Genomic DNA, 19,827 nt, shown 5'->3' on the forward strand with positions numbered 1-19,827 from the left:
TGGCTTTGGATTTACGAGCACCAGTCTGGAATGGCAAAGAGGCACTTGACAAATTCCATTTTTCTGCAGTTTAAATTTTCATTTATTCCACAAAAATGGGATATTTATAGGCTTGGCAGGATTCAATTTAAATTGGTAGTCATCAGTAAACGTTGATTTTACCTGACACACAGATATCAATGGAAAAAATTATCCATTGATAGCTATCAGGGAGTGCAGCTTCCCCCACACTTTGCACCCACAGGGCCCCTGTATCCCAGCCATGTAGAGAGCGCTCTGCAGCCCTGCTGACACAGTCCTATGACAACACAGGGTGCCTCCTGCTGTGAAACTGTGAAATTTACAAAAAAATAAAGCTCAAATTCTGCCATACCTAGGTATTTACTCAATAATAGAGAAATGAACAATCCTCAGAACCATATAACAGTACTCTTGATTTTGTGTGTTTTGTTATCTAACCTTTTTTATTATTGCTAAGTGCTACTACTTTTGGTTGGTTAATGGAAGTTTCTATCAGCGGTGGGCGCATTTCTGCCATTTTCATCTCTTCATCAGAAGAAAGTTCTTCTGACTCCTGCCAAAGGAAAAACAAATAGCGTTTATGCTGTAAATCTGTAGTGGGTTGCTTTAAAAAGTTAAACGAATGCTATAAAAATTGCCACCCTACAGAAAGCCCAGATATTACAAATAGCCCTAATGAATGCTTATATCGTAGTTAAGTTTCCAAAAGTTGCTAATGATTTGGATACCTCTTTTGTTTGCCGAACTTGAAACACCAGGGCAGATGAGCAGCCCTTTCTAAAAAAAAAAAAAAAAAAAATCAGGCCACTTGAGGTGTCTCAAGTTGGCACCCAAAAACACAGATATTCAAAATCATAAGTGACTTTGGAAAATCTAAAACAGCAGCTCTAGCAAAACAAAGTGTGGTAAGGAAAGCCTATAGGAAGGCTGCAGGGGCTCAACCTCCAACCTGAGAGTGCCCTCCACTTTGCAATCTAGTTAATCCTGAGGCAAAAAGTGATGCTATTTTGGCATCACTTTGAGGAACAGAAACTAGCTAAGTCTTTGGATATTTTGCAGAATTTCAGAGTCTGATAGCTTAGGGTTCGTCTATACTTACTTCCAGGTCTGGCGGTAAGCAATCCATCTTCTGGGATCGATTTATCGCGCCTTGTCTAGACGCGATAAATCGATCCCGGAAGCGCTCGCCGTCAACGCCGGTACTCCTGCTCCGTGAAAGGAGTACGCGGAGTCGACGGGGGAGCCTGCCTGCCGGGTGTGGACCCGCGGTAAGTTCGAACTAAGATACTTTGACTTCAGCTACGTTATTCACGTAGCTGAAGTTGCGTATCTTAGTTCGAAGTGGGGGTTAGTGTGGACCAGCCCTCAGTCTCTCCCCTTTTTCTGGGCACTTCTATTATGATCTAATAATAATCTCAAATAAAGTGTGGAGCAGCAGTAAACTGAATTCAGATTTATATTCAGAGGGCAGGTATTTGCTAGGAAGTTTGAAGTCTGAATCTAGGTTTTAAGGCTGAATACTCAAGGGAAAACGTTTTCTGCTTCTTTTGGTCAGGGTTCAGTGTGAGAAGCTGAAAATTCAACCTCTTTCAGATGTGAAGAGCTGGAACAGGAGGAGAGCAGGGTGAGATGATCAGAAGGCAATATATGTTTTTCCTTTTGTGTTGTTTGGCTACCTCCTTCTCTAGCCGATCACGGAGCAGCTAGCTTGATTGATGCCTGTAAACTTTGAGGGGGTAATATCAGTTGCGCAAGCATCCACTTTCCAGAGATACATCCAGAGAAACTTTTAAAAAGTATATTTGAAACCAAGGGACTTATAGGAGGACAACATTTAACTTTACCCAAGGAGATTAAACAAATAAAGTTCCAGCTTGACTGATTTTGTGCCAGGCAGATGTCAGCTTGTCTTTTATTTAATCACACCAAGCTAAAAGAGCTCTGGTGAAGGTATTAAAGACCATAGCAGCTTGCCCAGATGCAGCTGAGCATCATAATTCTTTCTTAGTCACTTCTTTATTTTGCTATCAGTTTGCTCTTTAAGAAAAAAAAAGAAATCTCCTTCCATGAAGTAGATGATTCTTTCAGGGAAGTCTGTTTCCTCTTAAAAATACTGCAAAATCCTTCTAGTAGGGAGACTGGAAACGGAAACCTGCAAGTTTAACATTTTTTGATACAGATTTCTTCCTGCTAGGAGTTTCAGGATATTTCAGCTGCAGGACTTCTGGTAGGAGCTACAGGGGGCTCTTCTTCCATGATGCAGACTGACTGATAACTCTATTCCATAGTGTCTTTGGCTGCAGTAAGGAAGGACACAGCCTTATTGTGAGGACCAGCAAACACAACTTAACTCCCAAAAACAGAAATGTGTTTCAATGTAATTGGGACAGTCGCTCACTCTAACTATCTCTATAACTCTCCCCTAGATTTTAATGCAGCAGATAAAACAGTTACTGACCTGGACTAGAATTGTTATTCTTTGAGATATGGTTGCAGACGTGTAATTCTACTCAGGTGTGCAAATGCCCAGTACACCAAAGGCAAAGAACTTTGCTTAGCAGTACCCATCAGGGTGGTGCTTGTGCCCTGTGCCTTTAAATAGCCAGGGGAGGGGCTAAGGGCAGTGCCATCCCAACCCTTCAGTTCCTTTGCACCGAACATGAAGAGCAGAGACACCGATGCAGAGGGGATGGAGGTGGGTCGTGGAATATGGCTTAACCCACATTTGAACAACAACGATTACAGTATAGGTAAATAACCATTTTTCCTTCAAGTGGTTACAGACATGTGTTCCCCTCAGGTGACTCACATGCAGTCATCTTAGGAGATGAGGCTTGGAATCTACTTAAACAACGATTGTAGGTCTGCTTTCCCAAAGTCTTCATCTGACTTAGATGCAATGTTAACAGCACAGTACTTGGTAAAAGTATATACAGAAGACCAGATAGCAGCCCTGCGAATGTTTAATATCAAAACATCACTGAGGAATACTATCAACATTACTTAGGAACTCACTGAATGAGCCCGTAATCTCGGTGGAGGCATTGTCTGAGGTACTTCATATGGTGTCATAATGCAGGAAACTATCCACCTGCAAATCACCTGTGCAGAGACCCCCTGAACTTTCATTCGATCCTCATAGGAAACAAAAAAATGAGGGGATGCTTGAAAAGTTTTATCCCTCTCTGGGTAAGATGCTAAAGTACTGTCTCACATCCACGTGAAGTCGCTATTCATCAGCATTCGAGTGCAGTTTAGAAAAGAACACTGGTAAATAAATCATTTGGGTAAGAGGAAACCACTTTCAACAAAAAGTTTGATGTGGCTGTAGGGCCACCACTTTGTCTATGAAAAAGTGCGTATATAGAGGCTTAGCCATGAAGGCCTGTAGCTCACTTACTCTCCTTGCAGATGTTATAACAACAAGGAAGGCTGTCTTCTAGCATAGGAGGGACAGAGAACAGGTTGCCAAGGACTTGAATAGAGGTCCCATAAGAGGAGCTAAGCCGGTATTAAGGTTCCACCAGAGAACCGTTTCTTTCATAGGTGGGTGGAAACGAATAACTCTCTTAGAAATCTCACTACCATGAAGTTCAAGAAAATTGACTTCCTTTTGATGGGCAAATGAAATGCTGAGATCACTGCTAAATGAATCCTCAATGAACTGAGCAACAAACCAGAAGACAAAGTATAACAGGTATTCCAAAATGCCCTGAAAGCTGGCCAGCATCAGCTGAATTTCTCAAGCTAGCGTCCAAACTGAAAATTGCTTCCACTTGGCCAAATAAGTAGCCTTTGCAGAGGGCTTCTTACTAATAAGTAACACTGGTCAAACATCAGGGGGTAGCCGTGTTAGTCTGTATCTACAAAAACAACAAGGAGTCTGGTGGCACCTTAAAGACTAACAGATTTATTAGAGCATAAGCTTTCGTGAGTAAAAACTTCACTTGCATCCGAAGAAGTGAAGTTTTTACTCACGAAAGCTTATGCTCTAATAAATCTGTTAGTCTTTAAGGTGCCACTGGTCAAACAGCTTCTAAACATAATTTCTCCTCTTCATCTAGCCATGCAGCTATTTTGTAAGGTCCAGACTGCTCAGTGTTAGATGCCAAATCTGACCCTGGTGCTGGATCAATAGGTCAGGATAAAGAGGAAGAGATATGGGAGGTCAAGCCAATAAACTGAGGAGGCTGGAGAACTAACCCTGTCTCAGTCAAGCTGGTGCAATGAGAATCAATCTGGCATGATCCAACTTAAATTTGAGAATGACCTGTGAGATGACTGGGAGTAGGAAGACAACATACAAGAACACCGATCCCCAACTCAAGTAGAAGATATCTGTAAAGAAACCTGGACTGAGGCCTGCTCAGGAGCAAATCTGATGGCACTTGTTTGCAATGAAAGACAACAGGTCAATAGTCAGAATGCCTTGTTCTCTGAAGATGGACCTCAACACACTGTTCTTCAGAAACCATTCATAATTCTGAGAGAAAATCCTGCTGAAGTGATTGGCTAAGAAATTCCGCACCCCCGGAATTGTGAGACCATGATGCATTCTCCCTGATACAGAACTGCTAAAACTTGACTGCCTCCTGACAAAGCTACTTTAGTGGGCTCCACCCAGTTTGTTCACATAATACACTGCAGTACTGTTAGGAATAAGTATATGAACCACTGTGCCTCTGATGTGCAACTGAAAGACCTGGCACACACTGTAAATAGCTTGAAGCTCCAGGACACTGATATGAAGAGAAGCTTCCTGATCGGTCCACAGTTGCTGAACTTTCCAAGTCCCAAGATATTCTCCTCAACCTACTGTGGAGGCATTACTGTTATGGTCTGTGGAGGACGGGTGAAGGGTACATCTTAGCAAACATTGATTTGATCCATCCACCACTTAAATGTCTGCAGAATAGCTGGTGGCATTTTCACTAGGCAGTCCAATGACTCACAACTCTGGCAATATGTGAACTTGAACCAGGCCTAAAGAGGACAAAGATGCAACCTCATATGCTGGACTACATAATTACATGTGGCCATATGAACTAGCAACTTCAGGCATACATGAATTATAGTGGAAAGGTGAGACTGGACGGACAGCCACAGACAATGAATCGTCTGAAATTGCTCACTTAGCAGAAATACCCTCAAACTTGTAGAATCTAGTAGGGCCCCAGTTAACTCTATTTTTTGTGTTGGTATTAAAGTTGATTTTTCTTTGTTTACAATCAGATTCAGATGATCAAAGAGATACAGTGTAAACCAGACACGGTCGAGGAGTTAATCTCTGGACTTGCGCCTCACCAACCATCGTTCAGGCAGAGAAAGACACCTATTCTTCTCTTCCTGAGATGTGAAGCTACTACAGCCATGCATTTGGTGAAAACCTGAGAAGCTCAGGAAAGGCCAAAGGGGAGCACTATGGTTAATAATGCTGCCCTATGACTACAAATCTCAAAAACTTCCCGTGGCTCAGGAAAACCACTACATGGAAATAGTTATCTTGAAAATCAAGAGCAGCAAACTGGAAAAAAGGGTAAACAATGAGGTGGCAAAATTTGCAGACAATACAAAACTACTGAAGATAGTTAAGTCCAAAGCAGACTGTGAAGAGTTACAAAGGGATTTCACAAAAAGTTGATAAATGGGAAACGAAAGGGCAGATGAAATTCAATGTTGATAAAGGCAAAGTAATGCACATTGGAAAACATAATCCCAACTATACATACAAAATGATGCGTTCTAAAATAGCTATTACCACTCATTGTGGATAGTTCTCTGAAAACATCCACTCAATGGGCAGCGGCAGCCAAAAGAAGCTAACAAAATGTTGGGAACCATTAGGAAAGGGATAGATAATAAAACAGAAAATATGATAATGCCGCTAAATAAATCCATGGTATGCCTACACCTCGAATATTGTGTACCGTTTTGATCACCCCATCTCAAAAAGGATATTCTAGAATTGGAAAATGTACAGAGAAGGGCAACAAAAATGATTCAAGGTATGGAACAGCTTCTGCATGAGGAGAGATTTAAAGAAGATGGGCCATTTCAGCTTAGAAAAGAGATGACTAAAGGAGGATATGGTAAGGGTCTATAAAATCATGACTAATGTGGAGAAAGTGAATAAGGAAGTGTTATTTACTCCTTCCCATAAGACAAGAGCCAGGGATCGCCAAATGAAATTAATAGGCAGCAGGTTTAAAACAAACAAAAGGAAGTACTTCTTCACATAATGCAGTCAACCTGTGGAAGTCATTGCCAGGGGATGTTGTGAAGGCCAAAAGTATAACTGGGTTCAGAAAAGAACTAGCTAAGTTCATGGAAGATAGGTCCATCAATTGCTATTAGTCAAGATGGTCAGGGATGCAATCCCATGCTCTAAGTGTCCCTAATCTATGTTTGCCAGAAGCCAGGAGTGGATGACGGGGGATGGATCACTCGATGATTGCCTATTCTGTTCATTCCCTCTGAAGCACTGGCATTGGCCACTATCAGACGACAGGATACTGGTCTAGATGCACCATTGGTCTGACCCAGTATGGCCATTCTTATGTTCTTATATTAGTTGTCATGATTCAAAACAGGAAGGATAGACGCTAGGATAACCATGTGGAATCTCATGTATTTTATGTGCCTATTGAGACCCTGGAGATTCAGAATAGGTCTCATTCCTCCCTTGGACTTGGGAATCAGGAAATACTGAGAGTAGAATCCTTTTCTCTGATGCTGCAGGGGGACTTTCTCTATAGCCCCCAAAAGGTCACAGACTCTGGACCTGCTATAGGAGCAGTGACTCGTGAGAGGGGTCCCTGAAAAGTGATGGGATAGAGAAGCATGATGGTGTAATGGACAGAAAACAGATGGCATAACCCAATCCCACAATGCTTAGGACCCATCTGTCTGAGGTTATAGCTTTCCAAGCACTGTGGAAATGAGAAAGCCTGTCTCTGAACAGCAGGAAGTTCACAGCTAGAATGATGCTCTCAATCTCACAGTCAAAATGGCTGCTTGCCAGAGCTAGGGGAGGACAGGCTGGCTGGTTAAACTTGAACCCAGAAGGCCTTCTCCTGTGCAATTTATATCCCTTCCTGGAGTAGTCCTATTGCCTCAACTGGTAAGGTGTCTGCCCAAAATACTGCTGAGGTGGTACTGCTGCTGCTGACCTGGAAAATGACAACTTGTGTGTCTGTGGTATGAAACTCCAGTGAAAACAGCTGCTCACGAGTCCTTCAATGAAGGTAAAATCTTAATTTTTGTTCTCTGGCAAAATGGTTAACCATTGAAAGATAGCTCTGGAGGTCCATCAGAGCACAAAAGACCTATGACAGAGTTCTGCAACCACAAGGCCCTTCTCATCGTGGCAGATAAAGACATGACTCTGGAAGCTGTGAACACTATACATCCAGTGCTGATTGTAAAGACAACCAGATGACCTTCCACAATAAATGCCCTAAACTCTTCAATGGAGGATTCAGGCAACTTATCCATGAATTTGGCTACTCACACTCAATTCACGAAATTATTTTGATAACATCACCTGTTGATTTGCAGTGAGAGGTCAAATATATTTTCTCCCCATGAGATCCAGCCTTTGGCCTTGGGCATGGACTTCTCTCTTCCCTGCCGTGATCTCTTATTAGCTGATCTTACAACAACAAGAGAGTTAGAGGCAGGCTCACAATAGAAGTTCTCAAAACCCTGCATAGGAACATAATATTGCTTGTTGGTATGCTTCACTGTAGGAAGGAAGGTACGCCACAAAGTCTTAGCAGGTTCTAATAGTGCTTCATTTATAGGGAGTGCTACTCTCCCTGAACTGAAGAATATCCACTAACTTGTGTGTATTTTCCTGCACAAACTCAGCCTGAATACCCAAGGCTGAAGTCATTTGTCTCAGGAGCTCTTCATGCAACTTAAAATCCTGAGACACTAGAAAGGAAGAAATACAGTTCTGCAGAGTCATTTGGTGATGAGGGAAGCAGAGCCACCAGAACCTCCCCTGCAGCAGCACAGTTCCATGTACAAGTGGTTCAGGCTGAGCCTGCTCAGAGGAAGCAGCCTCTGTCTCAGTCTGCAATGTAGGTGGCTAAAGAAGGGATACCATGAGCTGGCTGGGTGAATCTTGCCCTGGAGTGGGCCAAGGATTGGGACTTTACAGATTGAGGAACATCCCACAGATTCCAAAGAGGCCACTGAGGATAGGGAAATGGCATTGGTGGCCAGGAGGCACTGGGCCAATAGGCCCTGTCCCTATTGTAGGAATGGTGATGATCTTGGTACCAACTGTGATCCATAGGAGGTCTTGACAATCTTTGAGAATGGTGTCTAAAAGACTAGGAAGAGAGGAACAATGCATCTGACGAAGTGGGTATTCACCCACGAAAGTTTATGCTCCAATACGTCTGTTAGTCTATAAGGTGCCACAGGGCTCTGTCGCTTTTTACAGATCCAGAGTAACACGGCTACCCCTCTGATAAATGTCACTGAGCTCAACCTCAACAAACACCCCCAGTTATCAGAAGGCAACAGAAGAGAGCAAACATTCAGCCTTGACTGAAGCCCAATACACTGACTACATCAGTACTGAGACAAGTAGAGAAGTTGATGCCTTAAGGATTGGTAGGAGCATTGCATTTCCACTTGCTACGAAAACAGAAGATGGTACCAAAGCATGGGTCAGTACTGAACCTGCAAATGTAGTCTGCACCACAGTCATTGTTGGTACTGAAGATAGTAACAGTGCTGACAGCCCCTCGATACTGATAAAGAGGCCAATCTCAACTGCCCACTCTGAGTCTTAGACAGTGCTAAAAGAGACGATTGAGACGAGTCTGCAACCAGTGCAGGTCATGCTGAGGACCGCACAGTAGTCCTGGCAGCAGAATGCTCTTGAATAATTGGGGTATCAGGAACTGTGAGGCCAAGCAGGTATTACGCTGCTTAGTATATCAATGGTGTGCAATGTCATTGGTACCAGACTCAATGGGCATCTCACAGCTGGTACAGGAATCAATACTACAGCGGCCACATGTCGCCTCAGAGAGTGAGCAGACGGCTCAGCTCCATCTTGTGTACCGGAAGAATCTTCACTCCTCCTGGAAGAGGAAGATTAATCTCCCCAAATTCTGAAGTGGCTGCAATCCATTTTGAGAGATTATTGTTTTGGACATTATCTCTGCTTCCTGGGGGAGGCAGCAGCATCTGGCTGAGGAACATCAGCTTGCTCCAGCTTTGAAGATGTCTGAGGAACAGGATGATCTGCAGAGGTCTCAAGTGCTGAAACAGGCCTCATGACCTGCTCAAGGAGCAAGTCCCTCATCCACTTCTGTTTTTTTCTTGAACAATTTGCAGGTGGAGCACCTTTCTTCAACGTGCCCTTCTCCAAGGCACAACAAGCACTGTGTGTGGGCATCACTATTGAGAATAACCCTCGTTACCAACTGAAAGGAAGGAATTTTTTTCTGGTGTCTGATCAACTGGATCCTGCCATCTCCTTCACTTATTGGTATACTGCTGGCTTTGGAAAGTTGCTGTGCAATTATTAAAAACAAAACAAAAAAACAAACAAACAATCTGTTGCTCTGATACCAAAATTTTTTTTTTTTTTTAAATGTCAGAAATAACATTTTTCAGAAACATTTGCAGTGGCTTGTCAGAACTAAGAATATGCTACTGGGAAAGGAGATATAGCTGTCCATGATTCCAAAGGGTGGCTTCGGAGAATGTGCAATATATATATTGTTCATTATTTAATGAACACACATAACTGCACTTAATCTATGAAAAAATACAGTTTAAAAATTGTGATTTGAAGTAATTTTGTTCACTGGTGAGTTCACCTGGTTTATGTCATGTCTCTATGTAGAAAGAGATGAGGGACTCATATACACCGAATACAAAGATTACAGGAATTCAAGCTCTCTGCCTGAAGCTTAAACAAAAGCCGGCAGGTTTATAAACTCACAACAGCTAAATTAAATTCAAACCTCCTTTACTATAGATGTCTCTATTAATCACAGCGAGACAGATTTTTGAAAACATGTCTCCTTTTTACATTTAAAATGTGTAGGGACAATTTAAGTCACTTGAAAGTCTAAGTTTCAGACTGCTCCCACAAATCAGATACTTGGATATCTAAATGACAGCTGTGGCCACAACTACCTATGCAACAAAAAGGGAGATACAGTTAAGGGGAAGCAGAAAATCAGTACCAACATGAACACCCTCTAGACCACACATTTATCAGTGTTTTTAGTGGGGGGGGGGTTTAATTCACATATATTTCAGTCTGTATCTCCAAATAAATGCAGATAAAAACTTATTTCAAAATAATTTGAAATGAGAAAAACATTGCATTACTTTGTTTATAACCATACTTACTTCCCAAATGCTCGCAATGCTAACGGGATGGGCATTTCTGCTATTGTCAACATAATTTTTCATTGCTATCTTTCAGAATAGCAGATTCAATCCGACACGAACGCAATTCTTTTACTGCCATGGTGTTCATCACACTGCCATACCTCAAGCGTATCTTCATGGTTGACAATTATTTTCGTGTTCTCTAAGGTTTTAACATGTGCAGTCATCTGTGAATTTCCAGTGCTGTGCTCAGCTTCTGGTTCAGTGGGCTTCTGCACGCAGTTTTCCATCATATAGTTCTCTCTGTCTTCTGTTTTGCTCTTTGCTGAAGCAATTTCTGAAGTCTAGAGTAGTTTAAAAAAAAAAAAAAGATTACTGGAGAACCACCCTGGTTCATAATTATTAATATTTTATAATTAGAGCTAATATTTTATATTTTGGGGAAACCATGCAATGACATAAAACAGACAACTTCAAAAATAATTTTGACTGTGAAGCAAAATTGGAGAGAAAAAACCTTTCAGATTATTAAAACAGCTGATTATAAACCTTTTTTTCCTAAGGCCTATTTTATCCAATACATTCCTATTAGAATGGCAGACAAGTGAATACAATCAAAAACAACAAAACACACACAGATGGACTGACAATGAGAGAAGTGAGCAGTTGTCAGCACTGTTCTCCCACCTTACCACCAAGCAGAATCAACATGTTTCAGCCAGTGAAGGATCCTCTAGATGCTTCACCACTGCTGCCTTTTTCAGCTTTTCCTATAAACCCTCTGGTCAGATGGGAGAAAAGCAGAGTCCTTTGTGATCATTCTGATTTCCAATTTGAGAGTCAGCAAATAAGGGATGCTTAAAGGTGATGGAGATGCATCTTTTGGAAGATCGAACAAGCTACTTTTGTGATATGTCTGATTTATACTGGCCTCAGGAGCGAGTCACTCGGGTTGCTTCCTAAGCAGAGTCATTCAGAGGGCAGCAACTATTACTAACACAAAGCAGTCATTTATAACTGTCTCTTTTAAAGTACTGAATACACAGGTCATGATCTTTGACATTTTTTTCCTCACTGAAATATTTAAAAAAAAGAGATTGAATTAGAAGGAATAAATCAATATATTGTTATGCAATATCATACTTCAGATCTTTGGGATAGCTGTCAAAACTGGAAGAGGATATTGATTCTAACCTTTACACCCACATCTTTTACTGAAACTTGCTGGCCTTCTCTCTTTGACTCTTTGCCACCATCTTCAGTGGTTTCTTCATCTTTTAGTCTGTGTACTATCGTTTGAACTGTTTTGACCATATTCTTTAGTTCATCAGGATATGGCGTTGGATATCTCTTCAAATTACCCTCCTGTGAAACAAAGAAAATAAGAGCAACAAAAAACTTAAAACATGAATATTCAATCAAATACGAATTTGACAAGAAGGAATTAACAGAACAAACCCTGCGTATCTATTTTGCCATTTGAATTATACCTGGATAAACCTATGGGAGCTGAGGCTAAATTAGCTAGTCCTAGAAAACAGTTTGTTGTCTAATGCATGCCCCATCCTGTCCCATTAAAGTGGTTGCAGTTTCTCCTTGACATATATTTATAGAAAACTCAAAATACAGTCCTTAATCGCTGTGAGATGCCAATGATTCTTCTCAACTACTATCTTCAATTTTTTCCAAAGCATCATAGTTCAGTAGTATCCCAGAAAAAAAGTATTGCCTTAAACCAGTTCACAATTTAATAACATGTGCTCCATTTTAATAACATATCCTAAACGGCCAGGCAAAGGAGACACCCGCTGATCAAAAAGATTTCTCCCTTGGGTAATTTAAAAAATATGAGGGATGAAAAGAAAATAGGTTTTACGCTTTTTAATTCTGCAGCTACTAATCAGTGCAGATAGAGGTTGATCGCCATTAGCAAGAGTAAAGGGGAAGAATTAGGAATTCAAAATGGAGTTGGCAATACTGACCCTGGGTGGTGCCTCCCTTTCATCTTTATCTTCATCACATTCAAATGCCACCTGAGCACGCTGTTTTCTCTGCTCCTCCCACAAAGAGGGATTGAAACTTTCATTATCAGATATGAACAGAACTAAAAAACAAACAAACCACAATTCCAATAAATACAGGACACATGAAATTATATTAGAAACCATTTCTTTTTCATTCCCTTTATTAGGTGGGGTTTGTATTTATATCTGTGCTTGAGAAGGTAAAGAACCAAAAAGTACCAGAAATTAAAGCTATGCTGCAGCTCATTGCATTGAGAACCTGCCCGTTTTCTATTAATAGTGACTTCAGCTGCAATCTACAGAAAAAATACTCTGCAAAGCTGTATTTCAGTTTTCAAGTATTCTCACCAAAGGAACTCTCCTGAGCTGAGCTTGCCAACTGTAACCAATTATGCAGGCTGCTTTTCTGATATGTCTAATAAAGGCTGATATGGCAACACTCAACTTCATTTCACTAAGATTTACATATTTCCACTAAAGGAAGTGTTACCTACAAATATGCCAGACTTCCAAATATCCATACTACTATTACTACTACTACTGAGCCTTAAAAATAACAAAAAACCCCACTAAAAACATTAAGATAGGCCCATGGTTAAGCAGGAATTATGATAATTACAGTTTTACAAACTATTTCTTAGATATGGCGTTGGATAGATTACCTTGTTGTCACCATTTACTGCAGCATGTATGTTCATGATAGACAACATAAATTGGTTCTGTATTAATCTGTCAAATTTTACTACAAAAATCCCCTGCATTCCTATATATCACATTAGCAATGAAGAGGTTGCTCACATAAACAGCTGCTTTTCAACATTCCTATACTTGCAATAGAACAGTGTTTCTCAAACTGGGGTCTGTGGACCCCTGAGGACCCCAGGGGGTCTGCAGGCCCCGCTGATCATCTCCTCCCCCCACCCTCGCTCAACTCTTCTCCTTCCCTTCCAGCGCCTCCTTCACGCCGGGGAACAGTTGTTCCCCGGCGTGAAGGAGGCGCTGAGAGGGAGGGGGAGGAGTGGGGATCCTGGGTCCACGCTGCTCCTAGAAGCAGCCAGCCCGTCCCTGTGGCCCGGAAGGCAGGGCGTCTCCATGTGCTGCCCGCAGCCTGAGTGCCACTCCGCAGCTCCCATTGGCCGGGAACTCTGGCCAATGGGAGCTGTGGGGGTGGTGCCTGCAGGCTAGGGGCAGTGCGTGGAGAAACCCTGGTCCCCTGCCTTGGAGCCACTGCCAGAGGGACGTGCTGGTCGCTTTCGGGAGCTGCCCGAGGTAAGTACTGTCCCCTCGCCCCTTCCTGCACCCCAACCCCCTTCCGCAGCCCAGAGCCCAAACCCAAACTCCCTCCCAGAGCCTTCACCCCCTCCCACACCCAAACTCCCTCCCGCACCAAACACACTTGCTCCAGTCCTGAGCCCCCTCCAGTGCCCAAACTCCCAGCCAGAGCCTGCACCCCTCACCCCAACCCTCACCCAAACTCCCAGCCCAGAGCCTACACCCCCACCTGCACCCCAACCCCCTGCCTGGTGAAAGTGAGGGAGGGTGGGGGAAAGCGAGCGACTGAGGGAGGGGGGATGGAGCAGGGATGTGGCCTGAGGGAAGGGGGTAGGGCATGGCCTTCAGGAAGGGGGCGAGGCAACAGCTGAGCGGGGAGCCTGGAGGGGGAGCGTCTCTGAAAAATTTAAAATCAAAATGGGGGTCCTCAGGTTGCTAAAGTTTCAGAACCGCTGCAATAGAAAAATAATTTCTAGACTATATGAACCCCAAATGTATCCTGTTATAGTCAAGATGATTAAAATTATATTTATTGAATGAATAAGGCAAATGTTGACATTTCAGCAAAAGACGTCTTTGAAGACAAATTTCAGTTGACTAATCTATATTTGGAGTGCATTACTATGTAGGTTTTTCCTACCTAAAAACAAATAAAGGATTCAATTTATAGTTCTTTTTGAAACCTGGTTTTGGGATGGTGACTTTTCTCCTTTGTGACTGCTTTGGAGTGGAGGAAGAGCACCTACTCCTCTTTTCTGCTTCCTTATATGGGGTTGGAACGACCCCTCACCCTTTTTGTGATAATACTCTCACAATTTGGGATCAGAATATATGTTAAAAGAACATAATTAAGGTTGTGAAGTCACAAGGTTACAAGGGTCACGCAATTCTGACATTTCCCAACTTCCGAGTACTTGATTTCACAACCTTAATAACGTTACTTTAACTTTTTGCATGTGGGTAATTTCCTGGATTCTCAGAAAAAGCAAATTAAAAAAAAAAAATCAGAAATTCCCCATCATGTGGCATCATGTTGATAACCACATGGTTCATCAGCAGAGTTGGAACTTTTACATTCACTGCACAGAACTCTGCCACTTGAGCTGAAGAAATAACTGATAACGGAAGTGGGTTGTCATCCTCCTTGTGGACTAACACTAGTGGGGGATGAGACACTTTGCCAGTAGGTTTCAGAGATATTTGCTGACAGCAGATGAATGGTGAGAAAAAGGGAGTCTAGGATTTCATTCCAAGCTCTGAAGTGGCCAGGTATCCTTCTGCTTGTCCTCCAACAAGTGTACCTTCTTCTGCCCTGACCCCTCCAACCTGTCCCTGTGCCATTTCTTCCTCACCCCTGGCTCCTCATTCCAGACACATTCTTGTCACCTAGCCAGTCCTTGTCTCCATTCCTCACATGTCTCTTCCCAGTTAGTCTCCTTGCCCAACCAGCCCTATTCTCCACACTCCCTAAGTCCAACTCTCTTCCCACCTCCACCTGGATCAGAGCAGCAACTCTGCTGAGCTCCTATATCTCTGGGCTTGTGCATGCTCAGTTATTCTATGGCAATGGCACATGAAGAGTTTGGTCACACATAGGAGCTGCTGCATGCTCAGTGTGGACAGAATCTTTGGAAATTCTATCTGCAAAGTTCTAACTTGTCTACCTACCAGGTGCAACTTAGATTTTGCAAAGGCTTTCAACTTAGCCAAATCTGGGTGTTTTTTTCATGGGGACAGCAACAGCACGTCCCTGAAACAAAGGCCACCCATGGACCCCCACCAACTTTCAAGTTCCTGTGCCAAAGCATGGACATGCTAGAGCTTCTCAATGAAATGGCTTTAAGAATTTTTTTTTTCCAGTATGGCAAAACAATATATTTTTCCCTAACCTCATTCTTGGAAATGGCCAAACCATTCTGGATCAAACTTTCAAAAAAAGTCAGTCTGAGGCAGACACCAGGCAGAGCAATTTCCAGCCCAAAAGGTTAATCTTTGGCAAAATTATAAGCAACTGAAAACAATATCTCTTATAATGGGATGAGTCAGGCAAACATAATAATAGAAGGCACTGCCAGTCCTGACCTCTATTTCTCTCTCTGTCACACACGCACACTCTCTCGCCTCCCCTTTAATAATCCCTGGACTCGCTCAGTTCTACCTCTGAGAAGTTATTGTTCACATTCTTCAGACAAATTTTCATCAAGTTGTTCTTGTTTTTAGATCTAAAAAGTTTTATATATTGAAAATCATGTTCTCTGAACTCTTTCAATTTTTACTTTCACTGGTCAGCATTTTTGACAAAAAGAATCAATTCCTACCATCTTCACTCCTTGGTTGCTGGGGGAACATGTAATTAGTAAGCACTGTTTTCTGTGTTTCAGGGTCGACTTCTTTTTGAAGGGGGATGAGCGGTTTAGACTGAGAAAAGAAAAAAATACTATGAGAATATACATGTGTAATATTTAAATAGGATCTCAACATTGAAATCCCTGCTGCTTATCGACTGAATGCAGATTAGATTTTGAAGACTGATCTATCTGGCATAAATTCCCACGTATTCTTCTCTGAAGGATTTTTACAAGTTATACAAAACAAAGTTATATCAAAGAAGTACATATTTAATAACAATAGTGTGGGAATTCTATAAACAAACACTCTATAATAGTCTATTAGAGATGTATAAAATGGATGGATATGGATACATGACAAAGTATTCCGTTTCATTCTAGGACATTTCATAGTCCCAAAATATTCTACATCTGGAGTGTAAATTATCTATTTGAAACTGCAGGGAAGTGCATAGAACAGAACAATTTTCTAAACTAAAATTTGATCAGGACAATAGGTTCAGTGCCCTGCCTTACAAAAAATGTGAAGGATCCTGAAATTACCAGTGTGGCTGCTACCTCTGTTTTATATCGCAGGTGAAATAATGTATTTCTAGCAGCATAGTACCCCTTAACACCAACCTGGGCACTGGTTCAGTACTGACTCAAAGAGAAGAGAGAGTGTTATCTACTAAATTACCTGCACTACCAACACTATTGGATTGCCAGAAGTATGAATGTCTCCCATTCATGTGCCACTCACTGCTGTTTAGCTTATAAAAACTGAGAAAATTACAACCCAAGGTTGTCTTGGTGTATCTGCAAATTATCACTTTTTACCCAACTGATTACTCCATAAAATTAACTATTTCTATTGAGAATAACTTGGACAAATATCAATTATACAAATTTATTAAAAATACTTTTCACCTGATTGTCTGATAGCCACATCGCAGTCAGCTGTTGTAGCTTTGTAAAGCTATAGGGCAAATTCTTCAGTCTGTGAAAGAAACATCACAATATACAAGGCAAAAAATTAATCTAAGTATGGCTGTCAAGACTAATGGTCTATTCAGAAACAATGCTATATATATATATATATATATATATATATATAGCCTCTGAAAAGCTTGCAAAACATTTAAAGAAAATATTGTTAGATAAATAGAAGTTCAATATTTTGAAATTTGGTATTGTTTTGTTTAGCTACATACTCCTCCCTCCCGCCTGCCGCCCCTCCCCCGCAAATGTCTAAACTGTCACTAAAGCAAAGGAGAAAATCCAAATGTTGGGCTTTCCCAGATCTGCAGACCCTAGAACGTCTGCGGTCTCCAACTCTGAGACAGTCCACCTGGTGGGCTACCAAGGAGCCAGGTAGGCAAGCTGGCAGGAAACTAGGCTGTGTTCCATTGGAATCCTGCTTCACTTCCAGAGGAACTTTGCCAAAAATCGAATGATCTCTGTGAAATGTTTCAATTTCAATGGAATGGCAAATTCCTGCAAAGAAATGTTTTATCACAATTTCACTGACCAGTCTAGTAAATGCAGCGATGCATTCAAAGTACTGTACAGTGTACTGTGATAGTATTCTGTATCCTGTCTTGTACTGTTCAACCATATATGGCATTCAAGTCTTTCCTGAAATACTGATTCAGATAGTCTTATAAATTTAACTCCAAAAGAATAAATGTTGATGATTATGAATGAGATGAAGCTGTGCCACATAAGGAAAAAAAGATATACATTAAAACCACTTGGGCTTAACAACTACAACATATCTGCTGGATTCACATGCAGCTGGAAGAGTACAATAGCAATACAAATGTGAAATAGTGCAGTTCTGCTTCATGAATCACTCCTACTGCAGTGACGGGAAAGGAATAAAGAAGCTTTTACAAAATGTAGAGGCGTCCAAATATATGCAGTAAGACGATTAGTGTGACAAATAATAAAATATAAATGAAATGTGTTATTTTAACTTTAAGATGAGAAAGAACTCCAAGAGAAATATCACAACATTTTTGGAAGGGTGGAGTGAAAAGGATTACATTTTGTAAAAAATGTCTTGGAGACACAATGCATTCCAATCTCTGCAATGCTTCTACATTTTATGCCATAATTAACTAAATGAATGCAATTCACAAACCTATTGTCACTTAGATTGATGACTTTTAATTTCTGCATATCACCCATTTCTTCAGGGAGAAATTCAAGCTTGTTGGAATGCAGAAATAGCACTGTTACATTTTTCCAGTTTCCAATCTGAAAAAATAAATTATTATTCAGCTTTACAACTCTACTTACACTGATTCACAATATTAGAATGAACACATCTAATATTAAATTTTATTTTGTGTGTACAATTATTTGCTTTATTTTTAAATATGAAAGTGAATAAAGCCATTATAATATTAAGTAAAAGTAATTATTCTTTTCTTCATTTTGTATCATGTTGTTTATGAACTATTATGAACAATTCAGACATTACTTTTGCAAAACCAAGCTTGCCTCAAAATATTTCAATACTTGGATTGCAATTGCTTGAAAGCCACAATATGTACATCAATGAATCAAAGCTGTCACTTTGGTATCTGAAGTGAACAGAACTAAGGTAAGTATAAAATATAGTCTATATCCAGGTAATATGGATTAATATTGGCTCTGAGCAAAAACATACCTCTGGTGGCAGCTGTATTAAAAAATTATGATCTGAAGCAAAGGTCCTTATGTTAGTGAGTTGCCCAATAGATGAAGGCAAAGCTTCAATCTCATTGAAACTACAATCCAGTTCTTCTACGGATATTAGCCTGAACAAAATTAAAGAAAGTCAAAATATTAACCTGATATATACATAAAAGCTTACTTGCTTTAACAATATAATTCTTACTACAAATAATTTTCATTATAATTAGAATAAATTTATTTACAATTAAATTTATGGATGAAAAAACGCTTCAGAAACCTAAATAACCATTAAAAATTTCAGATACTTTTTGAACCTGAACTATACTGATACTCTCTCCTCATGTATTCAGGCAAAGTAGACTTTTCCCTCTTAACTATCTGTAGCCTGTTTTCCAATCTCTGCTACCCCAACGCAGTCCTTAAATTGAAATGGCTGATGACCTAGGTACCTCTGTCGTAGGGCCCAGCATCTCTACTTAAAATTTTTACGCACTGCATCATACAGTGCTGTTTGAAGCATACCAGATAATAGAAACATTCGAAGTCGACAAGCCAGAATCAGAAAAATGTCAAGCTGGGGCGGCAATGAAGGGATAAAGACTTCTTTAGTCCTAAGAAGTAGGAATATGGCATGTAGAGAGCAGTTGGTGCCAATGTGATGAGGACCTCATTAAGCAAACATTTTTTTTAAAGGTAAAGAAACCGGGCTGACGTGCAAACTTAACTTATTGTTTTACACGAGCTGCTTCACTTATGTCTCACAGTAAGTAAACTGCAATTTGTACCTAAGCACCTTAAATTATGTTTGGACATCAGAATTCAAAGTTAACAAATTTAGTACAGTTAGGCAAAAATAACGTAATAGAATGAATGAATGCCTGTAAGTTTTTACTATATCCACTCATTTTTTTAAAAAAAGCCTAAATTCTCTACAGTATTTACATTTTGAACCAATGTACCTAATAACAATAAAAGATGAGTGGTTTGGCCCAAATCTGATTTGTTGACTCTGTTTAATCGGGGAAGAAATTCATGTCTCATTGTTAAAATGGAATGTATAAAATACCTGTTATTTCAGTTTATTTGAAATGTTTACAGTATGTAACTCACGCAGCCACAAATATGAAGCT

The 19,827-nt window shown here is 40.7% G+C and overlaps 1 protein-coding gene across 5 annotated transcripts in view; it reads right to left on the reverse strand.

The window, feature by feature from the left end:
- Positions 1 to 19,827, reverse strand: part of ERBIN (erbb2 interacting protein) — a 243,832-nt gene that overhangs the window by 35,936 nt on the left and 188,069 nt on the right. For all 5 annotated transcript variants that reach the window (XM_054031406.1, XM_054031409.1, XM_054031405.1 and 2 more), the window contains exons 13-20: positions 18,690 to 18,819; positions 18,159 to 18,274; positions 16,943 to 17,012; positions 16,004 to 16,103; positions 12,372 to 12,493; positions 11,584 to 11,754; positions 10,551 to 10,733; positions 460 to 574 (exon numbers count right to left, since the gene is read on the reverse strand). In XM_054031406.1, the coding sequence (XP_053887381.1) occupies positions 460 to 574; positions 10,551 to 10,733; positions 11,584 to 11,754; positions 12,372 to 12,493; positions 16,004 to 16,103; positions 16,943 to 17,012; positions 18,159 to 18,274; positions 18,690 to 18,819 (1,007 nt within the window). The remainder of the gene's footprint in view (positions 1 to 459; positions 575 to 10,550; positions 10,734 to 11,583; positions 11,755 to 12,371; positions 12,494 to 16,003; positions 16,104 to 16,942; positions 17,013 to 18,158; positions 18,275 to 18,689; positions 18,820 to 19,827) is intronic.

The sequence above is a fragment of the Malaclemys terrapin genome, chromosome 6, assembly GCF_027887155.1.
Source record: "Malaclemys terrapin pileata isolate rMalTer1 chromosome 6, rMalTer1.hap1, whole genome shotgun sequence".
NCBI lineage: Eukaryota > Metazoa > Chordata > Testudines > Emydidae > Malaclemys > Malaclemys terrapin.